The 17,424-nt window shown below is 42.6% G+C and overlaps 1 protein-coding gene and 2 long non-coding RNA genes across 4 annotated transcripts in view; 1 reads left to right on the top strand and 2 right to left on the bottom strand.

The window, feature by feature from the left end:
• LOC145524706 (uncharacterized) overlaps positions 1–17,424 on the bottom strand; it is a 114,872-nt gene that overhangs the window by 6,146 nt on the left and 91,302 nt on the right. The window lies entirely within an intron of this gene.
• POU6F2 (POU class 6 homeobox 2) overlaps positions 1–17,424 on the top strand; it is a 496,249-nt gene that overhangs the window by 459,865 nt on the left and 18,960 nt on the right. Inside the window, exon 7 of the mRNA XM_081537443.1 lies at positions 12,908–13,114. Within this exon, the coding sequence (XP_081393569.1) occupies positions 12,908–13,114 (207 nt within the window). The remainder of the gene's footprint in view (positions 1–12,907; positions 13,115–17,424) is intronic.
• Positions 14,062–16,776, bottom strand: LOC145524710 (uncharacterized). 2 transcript variants are annotated; one of them, XR_014067778.1, is made up of 2 exons: positions 14,812–16,776; positions 14,062–14,677 (listed from the first exon to the last, which is right to left on the bottom strand). It is a non-coding gene; the product is annotated as an uncharacterized LOC145524710 (long non-coding RNA). The 2 variants fall into 2 exon arrangements; XR_014067779.1 differs by having other exon boundaries at positions 14,062–14,672.

Below are 17,424 nucleotides of genomic sequence, written 5' to 3'. Positions count from 1 at the left end.
CAGGCAAAACCAGAAATACCTCCTCACATTCTAGGTATTTTTTTGCTGGCATCAAAACTTAGAATCTTAGGCAAAGCCATGTAAATGCTTATAAAGTTCATCTTCCTGCAAAATGATGGCTTCACCACAGTTGTGATTCTCTCTGCAGGGAAAAAAAAAGGTGTTTTAGCAATTCCACAGTGCTGGCAACTGTAAAGAAAAAAAAATTGTAGTCATTGGGGAAAAGATGAAAGGGATGATGACAACAAATGTTTCCAGTTCATCTTGAAGAATTTGTTTTTGTTTTCTGGTACATGGAACATCCAACTGGACAAATACAATGAACATTATAGTGACAATTAAAATCTCTAAATAGAATTGGAAATTGAAGCATTAGATATTATTTATAAAGATTTTCATTTCTTCCATTGAATATAACATGAGAGGGCTTCCCTGGTGGGTCAGTGGTAAAGAATCCACCTGCCAATGCAGAGGACAAGGGTTCAATCCCTGATCCAGGAAGATCCAGCTTGCCTCAGAGCAACTGAGCCCATGCACCACAACTATTGAGCCTGTGCTCTAAAGCCTAGGAGCCACAACTGCTGAGCCCACAAGCCACAACTGCTGAAGTCCATGTGCCTCCAGTCTGTGCTCCACAATAAAAGAAGCCACCACAATGAGAACCCTGCACACTGAAATGAAGAGTAGCCCCTACTCATCAAAGCTAGAGAAAGCCTGCACACAGCAGCAAAGACACAGTGCAACCAAAAATAAATAATATAAATAAATCTAAAAATAAAAGTGAGAAGCTACAAGTTTGAAAGGCCATGATGGGTTGAAGGCATTTGGTTTTGTGTGAAATGTCACACTTGTCTCTGTTATAAATAATTGCATATTGAAATATACTTTTGTTTTTATTCCAATTAGGACTCAGTAGATAACAAAATCATAACATAGTCACAGATGAAGTGGGAATTTTTGAGAGCATGATAGAACCATGTAATGAATTCACATGGATCCTTGTGGTAGAATCAAGATGGCAGAGGTTATGACTGTGGTATGGTCGCTGAGGAGAAATATTGGCCTGTTAAAACTGAAGAGCATTCCCCACTGTGTGCCTGTCATTTATACTCTGCCATGGGAAATGGGCAGTTTCAATTATGTTCTTGGGAACCAGATGTCCCAAGGGATCTACTTCCCACCTACCCCCCAACACACACCATGAATAACTCAACCCTTATTGATAACTGACTTCAAGATGGCCAACCCTTTAGCCATCTTCTTTTCCATGATCAAAGTTATTCAAAGATAAAATCTAGGATCAGGAGGTATTTATCAGACTCCACAAATCTAGAACAGTGCCTGGCACATAATGGGCACTCAGTAAATAGAATGCAGAAATCAAATTTTAATATATTAGTCTTCTTCAAAAAAAAAAATTTTTTTTTAAAACTAACACTTTTCAGGAGAATATAAGAACCTATTTCAATGACGAGTGAATTCAGCCATCCAATGACACAAATGAGTATGCAGTCAGTCCTTGAAAGGAGGAACTTGGGAGATCCCCTCAAGCCATTGACAATTACAGCAGTTTCCCTGAAGGAGAGAAGAGCCAGCAGGACCATTGTCAACAGCAAGAGTTCTAGTTTTGTGTAAACTTCCACGGATCTTGACCATCCTAACTACTGGGAACCTAGGCTTTCTTTTCCATTGGCAGGTTGTTGGTGCCATATTTAGCAAGATATACAGAATGCTCCCGTTAATCCCAAAGAAAGGATTTTCATGGATTCAGATAGCAGAATAATCCCCTAGTCTTCTACAGTGGGAATGAGAGCAATGTGGTGTGGCCCAAAGCTGGGCACTAGAAGTTGCTGAGTAAGTAGGTGGGTGAATGAGCATGTGAGTGATCAATTTGTATGTGAGTAAATGCACAAATAAACCAACATTCTTAATTTTACACCATTCAGAATAAAGCAGATATGTTTAGATAATTGCCTACCTTTTACGAAGTAAGAGGTAGTTTTTTTATTTTTCCCCTTCTTCTAGAATTATCTATATAGTTACATCAATCCTCCATTCTTGACTTTGAAAATTCTGCCAGTATATTTGTATTATCCATTCACATAGGTGTACTTATAATGTGTAAAGTACTAATATTTGTATAAACAACCAAACTCATATATTCTAAGCCTTTGGGTATATGCTAGCTATATACATTTCAAAGGAGAAGACATGCATAGAACAAAATGACAAGCTCTCTGTCCATTTCCAAAAGAATCTCTCCAAATTCAACTTCCTTTGCCCAGAGAAAATTGCATCAGTGGTGAAAATCTTGCTTATATGACCTTTGCTGAGAGAACCTACTTTGAATCAGTGAGAATTTCTTCCCAAGCACAGATGAAGCCAGTCAATTTCTGATTCCAACATCATGCCCAATCAAACCTTGAGCTAATATTTTGCAAAAGTTAATCTCCATTCTTCTGTCTTCCTCATCCCACCTTCTAATTGAGTAAAAAGCAAGCAGAGTAGTAAAGAAAAAACAACACCTTAGAGAAATCAAGAATCTCTAAATAATCCAGAGCTTGACAATATGCTTTTCCATAAGTATACAACTCAGATATAATTTTGAAATTTGGGTTGATGGTGGGTCCCTATACTGTATTCAAGAAAAGGGTTTGTTTCCTGAGCACTGATCTCTGCCCACCACTGACTCCAGGAATAAGCCATGAAGGCAGTTACGATGCCTCTTCACTTCATTCTCATCTCCATGTAATACCATCTTATACAAATTTAATTTAATCTTTTGATTATACTCTGGATCAAAGCTTTTATTAACACTTGAGTGGGAACCCAAATAAAAGAGAAAATAGCAATTCTCACAAATACAGTAAACTATTTAGGAACAGATATGATGCATCTTAAAATTTAAAAGTAAACAAACAAAGCAAATAAAAAAAAAAAAAACTCTAGAGTGTAGCGTATGCCAGATTCAATTGTAGAATTATTGTAGTAGGAACTGTCAACTGCTCAGAACAGGGCTCCAGCTGCTAACTTCATTTTGCCAAAGGACTCAAGAAAGATTCAGGTCCACTAAGAATGATCATTGTATCAACTGAGTTGACTCTTACCTGGGAGACCTGTCAGCTCCCTGAGATGTGGATTTCCTTCCACAATGTTTACTGCTAATGGGCTGCATAACTAGGGTTCAGCTTGTGCTCCATAAGCAAATCGTTCCTGTAAAACACTTTTGGAATTGACATTATTCCTCCTGTCTTACATCATTGAGAATAGAATCTTTTCACCACCCTCCCTCCCCTGCCTCATCATTTGTAAGTGGAAAACAAATGCATACACATTCGATTTCTTTTTTTCTCAACAATTAAAAGACTGTGTTTACAGTGTGTTTGGGAATATAGGGTGAGTCTTGGCTTTTATTAAAGATGAGCAGAAATAGAGACCCATCAAAGCACATCATTACTATACCTCAGAAATATTGCTGATTACTACTGAGAATAATCTTGCTAACATTATTTTCAAATGACCATGTCTAAACAGTCCCGAACCTTCTGATCTTCCCTTTTCCTAGATACCATTACTGTTTTCTCCTTTGGTGGGCATTGGTTTTTCTTGTTAGAGTTTTCAGGTTTTGAAAAGCTTCAGAAGAACTTCAGCAACTAAGATATTTGAATACTATCCATTTTTTAGGTCCTGAAACTTCAACAAGTTTATAAATAGTGTTATAAATAGCAACCGTACCTACTCAGAAATAAACCAAATTCATAGTTTATGGGGGAAAATGTATATTCTGCTCACAATTTTAAATTCTCTACCCCTGCTAGCTTGTTATATTTTCTCCTCCCTTCCTCTGTGTCCCCTTCTTATTTACCTTTCTCCTCTATTTGTCAACCATCCTTAGTTAACAAACTCATGACAGTATGATCCACAAAATCTCCTTTTTTCATGTTATTGATGGACCTTCCATCATTGAGGTCAAGACAGTCCCCATTTTTACCTGTTTTTAAAATTAACAGGTAGCAGTGGCTTAGAAAATATTCACTAATATCCATGAATAAGGTCATGTTTAATTTAGATGAGCTACTTATAGACCCAAAATGCTAAAATTAAATTTAAATATGAAAAGGTTGGTTTTGATCCCCTGGCACAGACAATGGTGAGTTAGCCCAGAGTGGTGGGAGACTTGGAGAGATTTACAAGTTTAAATTTCTTTATGCAGTAATTTTGGAGAAGGAAATGGCAACCCACTCCAGTGTTCTTGCCTGGAGAATCCCAGGGACGCGGGAGCCTGGTGGGCTGCCGTCTAGGGGCTCGCACAGAGTCGGACACGACTGAAGCGACTTAGCAGCAGCAGCAGCAGCATGCAGTAATTTATAGTTATCAAACCCCTTCCCATGTAAGTGGAGAAAGAAGACAGAACTGAAACTCAGAGGATCATCATCAAAGGCTCCCACGGTCCCTTTCAGTCCTCCAGGTGGCCACAGGCCTGCCCCTCCTCCTGGATAAAAGCTACTCTGAGGGCGGGCCACTTTCCTAAGGTCTTCCCAGGCCCCACTGGGATATTCCAAGGGGACATTGCTATGGCAAAGTGGTTTCTTCCATCTCCTCACTCCCCTCTCAGCGCTTGCTTTTCTCTTCTACTCTTCAAGCCTCTCTCGGTGATGCTGTCCCAGTGCCCATAGCTCAGGGCTCCTCTGGGACAAAGATTTTATTTTTTTTAATTTTTTGTAAATTGTGGTAAAAGCCACATAATATAAAACATATTATTTGTTCAGTTAAGTACATTCACATACAATTCTCACCATGATCCATCTCCTGAATTTTTCACCTTCCTAAACTGAAGTTCTGTCCCCAATAAACACTAATTCCCCATCCCCTCTCCCACCTCACCCCCTAGCCCCTGGCATCTAGCATTTACCGATGTACTTTCTGATTCTATGAATTTGACTATTCCAGGTACCTTGTATAAGTGGAGTCAAACAGTGCTTATCTGCACCTAAAGTATATTGGAATGCATTTTTAAGGTTAATATATGGGACTAGGATTTTAAATAGCTCAGACCCATGACAATGAGTCCAAGGAAACACACACATTCCACTTATCAGTAGGAGCATTGCTGGTGTTAATGCATTGACACTTAGGCACAGGGGGCCCGCCCGGGCCCTCTCTCTTTCTCTCTCTCCCTCCCCTTTTTCCTCTCTCAGCCTGTTTCTCTTCCCTACTCAGCTCTTAAAGCCACACTGTTTCACCTCTGGATTCCCTAGGTTAAAGAGACAACATTTATTCAACCACGTTCATTCATGTTGAAGAGAAGAGATAGCTTTCCTTCTCCATCCCTAGAGTGAGGAAGACATGCAGAATTTCAAGAATTCTCTTTATCTATCCTCGTCATGAGCACCTGAGTTCTGAAGTGATCTAACTGGTTTTCACAAACCTCTTTTGCAAAAGCATAAACATCTAGTCCCTCCTTTGGAACACAGCGCCTATTGAACCTTGGTGCCTCCACCGAAACTCCCAACTTTGCACTGTGACAGGACAAGGAAGATTTAATTATTTTTTCATGGGAAACTACCATGTTCTGTTCTTCAGGGTAAAGTCTTTTCATAGTGAAACGATAGCACACAGAAAAACTCAAAAAAGCGTTTGCAACTTAGTGCAAAGGCCTAGGGATTACAAAAACATGTAAGAAAAATGAAGTTATGAACAAACATTTATGGAACACCTCTTTGGTTGTTAGAGTACCTTGTTGGGTGCTCTGCATATGTTAACTTAATGAGTCTTCACAATAACCTTATAAAGTGCACATGATTATTCCCATTTCCTAGGATGAGTAGACTGAGGTTCTAAGAGGTGAAATAATCACTAACAATTTTTCACTAGTTAGTGGCAAAACCTAGACTTGTACCCAACCAGTGAGGAATTTTTTTCCTCTCCCTCTCTCGGTATATTTATCTCATGAACACTATTAAGAAAAATTACCTCTAATGGCTTTTAAGTGAGTGTGAAAGTCACTCAGTTGTGTCTGACTCTTTGGGACCCCATAGACTATACAGTCCATGGAATTCTCCAGGCCAGAATACTGGAGTAGGTAGCTGTTCCCTTCTCCAGGGGATCGTCCCAACCCAGGGATCAAACCCAGGTCTCCCACACTGCAGGTAGATTCTTTACCAGCTGAGCCACAAGGGAAGCCCTAATGGCTTTTAAGAAGCAATTAAGGGGGAGAGGATTTTCTTATTGTTGTCATTGCTGTTTTTACAGCATTAGTTTTCATGCAAATTATCCTTCTCATAATGTGAGTCAAAGTGACATTTTAAAGATCATGACACTTCCAAATCTTTACTCTTGTCTGTGTGTCTCTAAAGTTGAAGCCACGTAGTAGAGCACCCAGCAGCAAGGATCCTCATTCTATCTGACAGTGAGAAACATTGAGTAGGTAGATATTCCCAGAGGTGGAATACTTATTGATACCCATAGTATAAGCACTAAACTGTATGCTATAAAAAGCTCTTTCTCACGCTCATTAAGAAATTGTGTGTCATCTATTTCTTGCAGTTTGACCTAAGATAATTTGTCTCGGGTCCTGGGCTTTAATTATGCCCCCTTCAGACACACCTCCGTTCACTATGCCCATACTCTTGCCAGACATTGTTAATCAATCGTGGCACTGTTTCTTCCTGAACACTGGATCCTTCAGAGCTCCAGGAAGCCATAGCCAATTGGTTGATTGATTGATGTTGCCTGCAACAAGATTAAATCTATTTATCCTTAGTTGCTGTCTTCCTCTAATTAAACTCATTGATCTGCTTATCTTCATGCCTTTACTATCTCTGGTTCAGATTCTCCAAAGGAAGCCCTCTAAATATTCATACTTTTCATGTTTCCCTCCTTGGACACATCTATGTACAAGAAGGCACTAGATTGCATGTCACAAAAATAACTTTTGTTTGGGAAATGGATATATTTCCCTATTCTTCCTGAATCAACATTCTCATTGGAACTGCCAAAGCAACCAAATTTAACCTTAAACTTGAGAGGACCTGAGACTGAAGCCAACATATTATGTAAAGAAGACAAAAATTCCTTGGAGGAAGAGAGAACAGTGGCTGTGGCCAGACAGACGGGAAAGGGAAGGAGACAGGTGATCACTCACTACCAGCTCCTCAGCTCTCAGAAGCTAGAGTTCTATGTTCAAGAATGGACAAAGTGATGCCAGGTATTAACAAAAGCCTCTTGACCAAAAAGTGCTGAGGTTACACAAATATTTGACAAAGAATTGTCTCTGCTGATGGATTGAAAGCCCTGAAAAATCACCCATTTCCAGCATTGACGGGTTTCCTTTTCCTAAAGATATGTGCAACAGAATTACTTGTCACATTGACATCTGCAATCACATTCTCTGTGGCAGAGTTTAACAGCATGTCATAGACTATTACGACATGTGGCCCATCAGACGACTTGTCTGGATGCCCTAGGCTTCTGTGATACCCCCTCAACTGCTGCTGATGACACCTACATGCTGGCAGTGAATAAATTCAGCACCCATTCCCCTCCATCAGTCATAATGCATCGCTGCTAAACACCTCAACTACACTGAGGTCCATAAGGGCATAGCAATGATAACGTGGTAACCCAAGGCATTACATGGCACTGAATTGCTGGGGTTTGCTACAACCACAAGATAATCTTTATGGTGGCTTACATCATAATGGCTACTGGATAATGATAGCACACTTATGTGCAAGTCATCCCCATTCTTATGGAAATAGGGAGATGTGCTAATGAACACTAGTAATCATTTCAGTGATTTTTTTTTTATTAGTTACTCTTACAACATGGACTTTATTCTCCCTTGTGGTTTATGCTCTTAACCCTTTTAAGCAAAGAGACAAGTGAATATGAACAGCAACAACCAAATAAGTCCCCTGTCAGAGAAGCTGGAACTCTTAGGTCACAAATTATCATTGCAATAGCAGTATGGGCCTCGTCCTGGTTAAAGCATTCATCAGAGATGAATCATTACTGTTGGAGTCAGGGAAAAGACAGAGGGGATCATTGCAAATGATGCCTGAGCTATTTGCTGTGGGATTAATGGGCCAATAACTTCACTCAAAAATTTCTAACGTTGCAACCTAGGCATAAAGTAGATCATGCTTGTTGAATTGAAGTGGAAGGCAACGAATCAAGCATCCCCTATGCCAAGGATTCATTGAAGCCTTTTGCTTCACACTTGGAGGACTACAATAATATCCCAGTGACTCATCTCCTGGGCAATCACCTGTTGACACTCCAGTCCATTCTCGCCACGCAGTCAGGTTCTCATCTGAAATAGCTCCATTTCAGTGCTCTCCCCTGGAATTTGACCCTGCCAGGCCAACCGTCACTGCCCAATGTCTGCACTCTCTTTTGCATGAAACTAGTTAACTCACCACCGCCACGTTTCTTACCACGCGTTTGGAATGGATTCTCTGACTTGACAAATCCCACCCCACCTCCAAGACACTCTTCTGCCCCTGTTTCTTCTAGGAAGTCTTCCTAGCCATCATCCTCATCTTTCTTCCTCTGAAACCACTCATTCATTCCAAATATTCCTCTGAGCACTGACCACATGAGTAGAGAGATTTTTATCAGAGAGTCCTTGCCACTTTGACACATACCATTTCTCCATCGGGTTGTTAGAATCTTTGCATGCAACGTGCCTATTTTATCACTCCTTCCTCTGCCCCAGTTGTGTCTTCCTGGTATCTTCCATGGCACATGACACTGTGTGTTACATAGAGAAGGGTCTGGAGGTATGAGGCTCTTCTGCCAGAGTCCTCAGCATCTCAGGAGAGCTGGAATATGAGAATATGTTTTGTGTGTCCGATGCCTGGATCCGGAGTCCCAGCACAATGGCCGTTTGCTCGGGGACATGTGCTTCCATCAGGACATCTCCTTGTGGTAAATCCTTAGCCCTAGGAACCAGAAAATCAAACTCCAAAAGCTAGTCCCTGGACTACAAATGCTTTGAAAGTGGCCTCTTTCTATCTTTGTCCTCAAATCAATTTCATTATTGCCTTTTCTTTTTTAAAATTTATTTTTAGCTGTACTGGGTCTTCGTTGCTTTGTGAGGGCTTTCTCTAGTTGCAGTGAGCGGGGGCTACTCTTCGTTGCAGTGCATAGGCTTCTCATGGCAGAGGCTTTAGGCACACGGGCTTCAGTCGATGTGGCATGTGGGCTCAGCAGTTGCAGCTGTGGGCTTACTTGCTCCCTGGCATGTGGAATCTTCCTGGACCAGGGATCAAACCCGTGTTCCCTGCATTGGCAGGCAGATTCCTATCCACTGAGCCATGGGGAAGCCCCCTTATTGCCTTTTCAAACCTCAGTTGTGATTTCCTGATTTAGTTGAAGGATATGTAGATGCAAATACTTCCTTTGAATATTGAAAATCTTTTCATTTAAAACACAAGTATTCCAGGTCAATGAACCTCCCACCTTGCTGCCTTGGCTCCTCGCAGGGCCTTGTGACCACCTTTTGGAAGTTAGAGTCTAAAGAGAAGTTACAGTGAGATCTATGTAAGCAAAATTGGCACATCTGACAAGTTTTCAACAACACAGTATGTGACGGTCTCCACACTTGGATGCATGGGAACAAATGAAAATGAGCGAGTTGTAAGGCACTGGGGATATTAAAAAACTCCCCACAGAGTACTGCCGAGGGTTTGACAAGCTGAGATGGCGATCCCAACTGTGCTGAAAGGAGAACAAAAGTGAAATACGCTCAACTTCACAGAAGCCATCCCGACTTTAGAACCACCCAACCCCACCCTTCCACCTCTCAGACAAAGCCTCCGATTAAAGGGTTCCCTCCGTCGGGCCATTGTGGGTCCCCCTGGCTCTGACACTGGCACTGCCTTACCCTCAATAAGTGATGCTAAGGCCCAGGAAAGAAGAGAGGAGCGAAGGAGGGGTAAAGGGGGACAAAAGTGACGCCATGTTTTAGTAATGTCGCCGTGAGGTGTTGGCAAGCGAGACTGCACTTGGGGAAGAGGCTGGTGAGACGCTGTATTTGCCTTTTCTTCTTTGCACTCAGAACGCAGGCAGAGCATCTCATTACCGCCAGGCGAGCACAGACTTGTGTCAATCTTCTTGGAAGCAGAAGGCCTCACTGCGCAGCCCAGTGTGTTCTGTAGCTGTCAGATGCCTGCCTCCTCTGAAGCCTTCTCCTGGGCTAAACATGCTGACATCCTGCCTAAAATAGAACCCACAACCCTGCCACTTAAGTGAATCCAGCTTCCATAGGCTTTCATCTGGGGCCAATCAGGAGGAGTGGGGCTTCCCAAGCCCAGGGAAGTCAGACAGGATGGGTCAGCCTCTGGACTTTCACAGTGCATTGAGGACAGCGGCGTTGTACATTTCATGATACAGGTGAGGAAAGTGGGAGTAGCCTGCGTCAGAGTCAGACAAGGAACTTGCTCCCCACATTGCCTCTGGAGTCAAAGCCTTTGGACCCTGGGATGTTAATGCAAGACCATTCATCAATAAAGTACTTATGCGCTCTGATCTATTGATGTGGACTCCTGCTGACCTTGCTGGCACTGATGGGACACGCTCATGGCCAGTGCTGCTGGAAGGACAGGGCGGTCTTGCTCATTGAGACTGCAGAGCTGCAAACTGCCTGCAGGACCACTGACCACTCTCTCAGTAACGACTTGACCTTGATCGTCCGCCATTGACAACTGCCATGGATACCTGATATTCTCACAGCTCCTCCATTAGCACCATTCCACAGGATTTTCTGTGGTGGAAGCATGGCCTGCCGAGTGAGGAGGGCTGTCTCTCAGTCCTGATCTTTGGACTAAATCCTGTGGTCTTGCAGATCTTTTGTGGTGCCAGCTGTATCTGGAATACAAGAGACAGCTGAACCCAGAAACCATTCCTTCCTAAGATAGCTATTGAGAAACCATGTCCCAAGCCCTGCCTGGGGCACTGTGGGCACAGAAAATGGAATCATTTATAAACTTAGTCTACAAGCAGCTAAGCGTCTGGTGGGAAACTGCAAACAGGATGCAGGGCTTTTCCTAAGAGCAGGTGCCCTCCTGTGTCTTCCCTGTGGTGGCAGCCAGGGGATATATGGAAAAGTGAGTGTTTGGGGGTCCTGCAGACCTGGACCCCAGCTCTGCCACTTGCAAACTCCTCCCTGAACCTCCACTGTCTTACCTGCTAAAAAAGGGTGAGACTAGTGCCCACAGGACTGAGCTGTTGTGAGAATGTGGGATGAATGAAAACCAGACCCATGAAAACACTTCCTGAGATAGTATTGTTAATATGTCAGGGTGGCCCCTCAGGCCACGTTACCACAGTCCATGTCTGGGAAGTGTCCCTGGAAGACAACCAGCAGAGCAGAGCTGTGTAACCATCCTGGGTACCTGGAGAGGGCAGCGTCCAACCTGAGTTCCATGACTTTGCCTGGGAGAGTCCATGACATTGGAAAACAGAGCTGTATTTCCTTTTCTCACCAATTAGATTTGTCCCTGTCAACTTATGAATGTGTCTGTGTTTCCGGATCTTATGAACACTTCTGTTCATGCTCCCTTTCTCCCACCACGGTGACTGGATCCAGCCAGGCCCTCCTGTGATGCTCTGCATGAGCTCTTTACTGACACCAGAGGCTACCAGATACCGAGAAAAGCCTCCCCCACCTGCCACAGAAGCCTTGATCCTCTCACCTTTAGGGCCCAGTTTAAAACCCATGTTTTAAAATGCACTTTCAGCGACTTCCCTGGCAGTCCAGTGGTTAGGAATTTGACTTCCAGTGCAGCTGCTGCTCTTTCGATCCCTTGTCAGGGAGCTACGATCCACATGCCTTGTGGCCAAAACCAAAACATAAAACAGAAGCAATATTGTAACAAATTCAGTAAAGACTTTTAAAATGGTCCACATCCAAAAAAATTAAAAATAAAATGCCCTTTTAAAAACGTTCAGTCCTCAGTCATCGTTTCACCTCTATTTTGAGTTTCAAATATCGGTTAATGATCCCAGTTCTCCTTCAGGAAGCATAGGCTCCTTGACAATGTTGTAGAGGAGGCGGCACAGCTGGGAATGGACTTCTGTGTCCCTGACTCCAGAATCCGGGCTCTCCACCACCGTGATCACCAGGGTGCTGCTGGGGCATCCAGTCATGCTGGGATGTCAGGGAGCTAACCCCCGACCTGAGAGAAGAGCAGGAGGGCGGGAGAGGGAAGGAGGGCTGGAGAGGGCAGGAGAGACCCGAGCAGAGGAGAGGGTATAAGGAAGCACATTCTGTGTGAGGAGCCCTGTGGGGAAGGAGCACAGCTCCCCAGCCAGGCGAGGGCCTTCAGTGCATGAGACGTTGATGCTCCGTCTGCTTCTGAGACAGAGCAGGTGTGTCTGCTGCCCCAGCAGAAGTCACATGTTTCTGCCCTCACTGATGCCTGAGTTTCCTTTCTTTTTTTTTTATATTGGAGTATAGTTGTAGTGTAGTATAGTATTAGTTGTGTTAGTTTCAGGTGTCCAGCAAATTGTCTCAGATATACATAAACATATATATATATATATATTCTTTTTCAGATTCTTTTCACAGATAGGTTGTTACAGAATATGGAGTAGAGTGCCCTTTGCTATACAGTAGGTCCTTGTTGGTTATCTATTTTGTATATAGTAGGGGGTATCTGTTAATCCATGATTTTAGTTTTAAGTAAGATATTTGCCCCTTCCGTCCAGGCACTCGGTCTACATTTCTCTCTCCTTCACATGCTCATCCTTTGCCACTTTCTTTCTTCTCCAGATCGGTCTGAGGATTCTGAATCAGCTCCCAGGGAGCCTCCAACAGAGACCAGAGCATGAGAGACATTCAGGTGCCTGTGCCAACTCTGAGCAGAGCCTGGAGCCTCACCTGTGGCCCTGTTTCTTGCAGATTATTGGGACCATTCCTCTGATGCCGAATCCAGGGCCCTCAAGCCAAACAGCGAGCAGCACTCAGGGCCTTCAAGTGCAGCCGATCACCCCCCAGCTCCTGACGAATGCCCAGGGCCAGATCATTGCCACAGTCATCGGGAACCAGATCCTGCCTGTGATCAACACGCAGGGTATCACACTCTCCCCCATCAAGCCCGGCCAGCAGGTAAAGGCTTCTTGTCCAGATAGCCGTGGCTACCTGGATACCTCTCCTTACTGTCCTTCTTCTATTTGGGCTCAGTCAATGAAAAGTAATTTTTAAATTAGAAAATATTTAATCTCACTAATCCTAACATATCAATACATATTTTTAAAAAAGCAAGTAGCTTTATTTTTCATTCTTAGTGAATATGAGTGACAACTAAATAATTGCTAATCTATAAACAAGAATACATTCGGTTATAACAGGGATAATTGCCGAAAGTTCAATAGATATGTGTTCTTATTTATCACAGCTTATGATACTTAACTTTCAGTCAATTTTAAAAGAGGTCAAGAAGAAACTAAGACCAGTTAACGTCTTATCTGTAAATGGAGGGAAAAGTATTACGCATTAAGAGATCCCAAATTGATGTTGCTGAAAGTGCTTCCTAGAAATTAGGGAGTGAAAAGTAGGAGGTTCTAATTGGTAGAATTTCATTAAAACCATGAGAATCCAGTATGTTTTATCCATTCAAATATCAATCAAGCACTTTGTGTGTGTTATACTAGAAGCTGGGTACACAGCCCTGAAGAAGAACATGGTCCCTGACCTCATGGAGTTTCTGGTTAATTGTTTTCTTCAATAAACCTTTCTTGATAACCCACTATACCCTGGGCCTCTGCTTAATGATAAGAAACAGGGGTGAAAGAGTGACAATTTCTTGTCTTAAGGAGCTCATAGTCTTGTAGAGGACACAGATGTATGATCACAGCCCCATTATGCAATAAAACAGAATGTCCTGGGACTTCCCTGCTGGTCCAGTGGTTACAAATGTTGTTGACCCCTCATTCACCTGACTGACTCCAACCCATCCATCAAGACTCACTTCCAAACCATGTGAGCACTTCCACTGCGGAGAAGGGGGGGTAGGGTATGGGCGAGGGGAGCGAGCAGGGAACTAAGATCCAGTGACGTGGTCAAAAAAAACTTTTAATAAATAAATAAGACAGCATGTCCTGTAATAGAACAGGTATGCACAAAGTTTAGTATCATCACAAAGATGGAAGTGACTGACTTTGTCCAGAGAGTGTTGAGTCCTCACATGGTTTGGAAGTGAGTCTTAATGGATGGGTTGGAGTCAGCCAGGTGAATGATGGGTCAACAACATTCCAGGCAGTGGGGACAGCAGGCACAGAGGCAGGGACACACGAAGAAGCCTGGTGTGCTGAAACACAGGAAAAAGGTTTATGTGATTGAAATGCAGAGCGAGTCTGAGAACAGTCATGGAAGGGGCTTCATATTCAAACTGAAAAGGGTGACTTTGTCCCAGTGTGATCTTGAGGCATTCCTCATCTTTGTGCCTCAGTTTTCTCATCTGTAAAATGAGGAAATGTCAGTGTCTCCCTCACATAGCAGTTGGGGGGCCTCTCTTACTCCCGCTGGTTCTCCCTCTAAATTGAAACCACTGCCTGTGAGCCAGGGTTCCTACCACCCTCTTCGTCCCCAGCTTTCTCACAGGTAGTGGGACAGTCCCTGCCAAATGTATCGTGAGGACTTCTACCCCCTCCCTCTGCCCCTGTCTCTCAGCTATTTTCTTTTTTTTTTTGGATTTTATTTTTTTTTTATTTTTTTTAATTTAATTTAATTTTTTTTTTTAATAAATTTATTTATTTTAGTTGGGGGCTAATTACTTTACAATATTGTAATAGTTTTTGCCATACATCAGCTATTTTCTTTCTTTTACTATTTACATGATTCCACTGTATTCTCTAACCTTCTGAATAGTTCCCCCAAGAGAACTGGACTGGTCCCTGCTGGTCACGTGGTTAAGACTCTGAGCTTCCACTGCTTGAGGCACGGGTTCCATCCCTGTTCAGGGCACTAAGATCTCACATGCCGCACAGTGTGGCCAAAAAAATGAATAAATAGTTCCCCCAAATGTTTCATTGGCTTTTTAACCCCTAGTTCTATCTGTTCAAACCTATGTTCAAAATTATCTCTGGGCGCAGAAATGAGAAAATTAATCTTTTCGTACAATCTGCTAAAAAAAACTATTTCTGTCAGCAAACCCAAGTTGTAAATTGCCAAGAAGGTAATGAATTAATTAGAGATCATCAACATTTAATACAAGTAGCTCTCACTCTCACTTTGAATTTCTAAGTAGGGTGTGTGGGTGATAGACCACTGCCATTATACAAGATGACAGCTCTATATTTGAGGTAGTACAGTTTTGATCCAGAAGGACCTAACTAAGAAACGGCAAGTAAGAGGGAGTTATGGTGCTGCTCCTCAAATCCTCGCCCACTATCAACAGCGTGAATCCATTTGCACAGTCTATCTCATGAGCGTAGATGCACCTCAGAATCTTGCTCGCACCCTACCTGTTGATCCCTGGAATGAAACCTCATTATCACAGTGGGAATGTCTGGTCCTCTGCTGGTCTAACCACTGCCATCAACCCTCTTGGTAGAACTGGAGATCTAGCAACTGGGAAGAAACAGCCAGCCTCTAGGGGATGTGCCTTGCCCATCCAACTCATGTCATTTACAACCAGCATCACAGAGAGCAGGACTTGCCTTGCCAGTATATGTGCATGCATCTCTCATGCAAGTGCATGATGAGAGGACATGTGTGCTCAGCTGAAAAGAGTGACACGCAAACCTTCCTGAATCCTCATGTCATGGCAGGCACCCATGGGCCTGTCCCATTGTACAAGGCACATGCCAGTGGTCTACTCAAGTCCTAAAAAGGTCAAGGGAACTGATGACGGACCCGGTGAGAAATATCGGGAGAAGAGCGCCATACTGTTTCTTGGCATCAGCTCTGATTGAAACACCTTGGAAGGTGTAGTAAAGTTAACAAGTTGGGTGAATTGACAGGAAATGCTCAAGTCTGAGTCCCAGATATAAAAGGGGGAATTCTGAGGATAGAGGGTCATAAAATGCTGAGAGTCCAAAAGTAAAAAGCTCAGACCTAGAGATATAAATAAGAATAGTGGTCTTCAATTTTTTCTTTAAATATTACCCTTTACATTGAAGAAATATAATATGGACAACCACTAAAAAATAAAGGATTTCTCTTGTACAGTAGAGAAGTTTCTCAATTTATTTTTTCATGTGATTTATGACAAATGCTTGATCTCACCAGAGCATAGTTCCAACAGTAAAATATGTCATAAATTACAAGAGCAGAGAAGTCCCTAACTCACACTCAAAAGGAAGTCCACTTTTTATGGAGTGAAGTACAGGCCTCTTGGGCTAGATGACCTGGGGTGATTCGTTTTAATTTAATAAAAATAATTTAAAAATCTTAATTTTTACACATGCCTACCACTAGTTAAAAGAGTCTGGATAAAATCGAAGAGTGAAGAGTCAGTTACTCTTGAGGATGCTTTATTCCAATGATGAAAGATTGAGAACCTGCAAAGTTATCATCTGAAATACAAACAGTATTTTTTTAAAAAACATATACCAGGATCTGATAGTCCTAGATATCACTTCCACAGTATCGAATCATGAATCCTTGGTGAGCAATGCAAAGAAATAAAAGTCAGAAAATGATAAGAAAGAGAGGGGGACTTCCCTGGTGGTCCAGTGGCTGAGACTCTGTGCTCCCAGTGCAGGGGGTGTGAGTTTGATCCCTGGTCAGGGAAGTAAGATATCACATGCTGCACAAAAAAAAAAAAATATGAGAGAGAGAAGTATCTTTCTGTGCATGAAACAAAGAACTTAATACAAAAACATTTGGTAGAGCTTGAAAGTAACCTTTCCTTTCCTCCATAAGATTCTGCAGCTTCAAAAGTCAGAATGACCCACATGCCAGGGTTTGCCCTTATTATTCTGTGATTGTGAATTCATGATTTCTTCACGAGCAGCACAGAAATCATGTTGTGTATATTTATTCTTTCTCTGACTAAATCCCAACAAAAGTTTATGGGAGATTTTTAATGTCATTAAGAAAATAGAGACACAGGAAAGGGAAAATGTGATTTGTAAAATCGAAGCATTGAAATTTTTCAAAAATTAAATACCATGGCTATAATACTTGGAGACTGCCATCCACAAAGGCACTCAATTGTTCTTCAAAATGTAATCTTGGTGCTAATAGGAAGCCAAAGGAAAATGGTTTGTTTAAACTAGCTCTCTAAAATGCCACGCATGCTAAGTCGCTTCAGTCATGACCAACTCTTTGCAACCCCACGGTCTGTAGCCCACCAGGCTCTTCTGTCTGTGGGATTCTTCAGGCAAGAACACTGGAGTGGGTTGCCATGCCCTCTTCCAGGGGATCTTCTTGACCCAGGGATCAAACCCGCATCTCACATCTCCTGCACTGGC

This window comes from Giraffa tippelskirchi, chromosome 10, assembly GCF_054371585.1.
Source record: "Giraffa tippelskirchi isolate mGirTip1 chromosome 10, T2T-mGirTip1v1.2.pri, whole genome shotgun sequence".
NCBI classification, from domain to species: domain Eukaryota; kingdom Metazoa; phylum Chordata; class Mammalia; order Artiodactyla; family Giraffidae; genus Giraffa; species Giraffa tippelskirchi.
The sequence above is the reverse complement of the archived record's forward strand: the minus strand, read 5'-3'. Positions and strand labels throughout refer to the sequence as shown.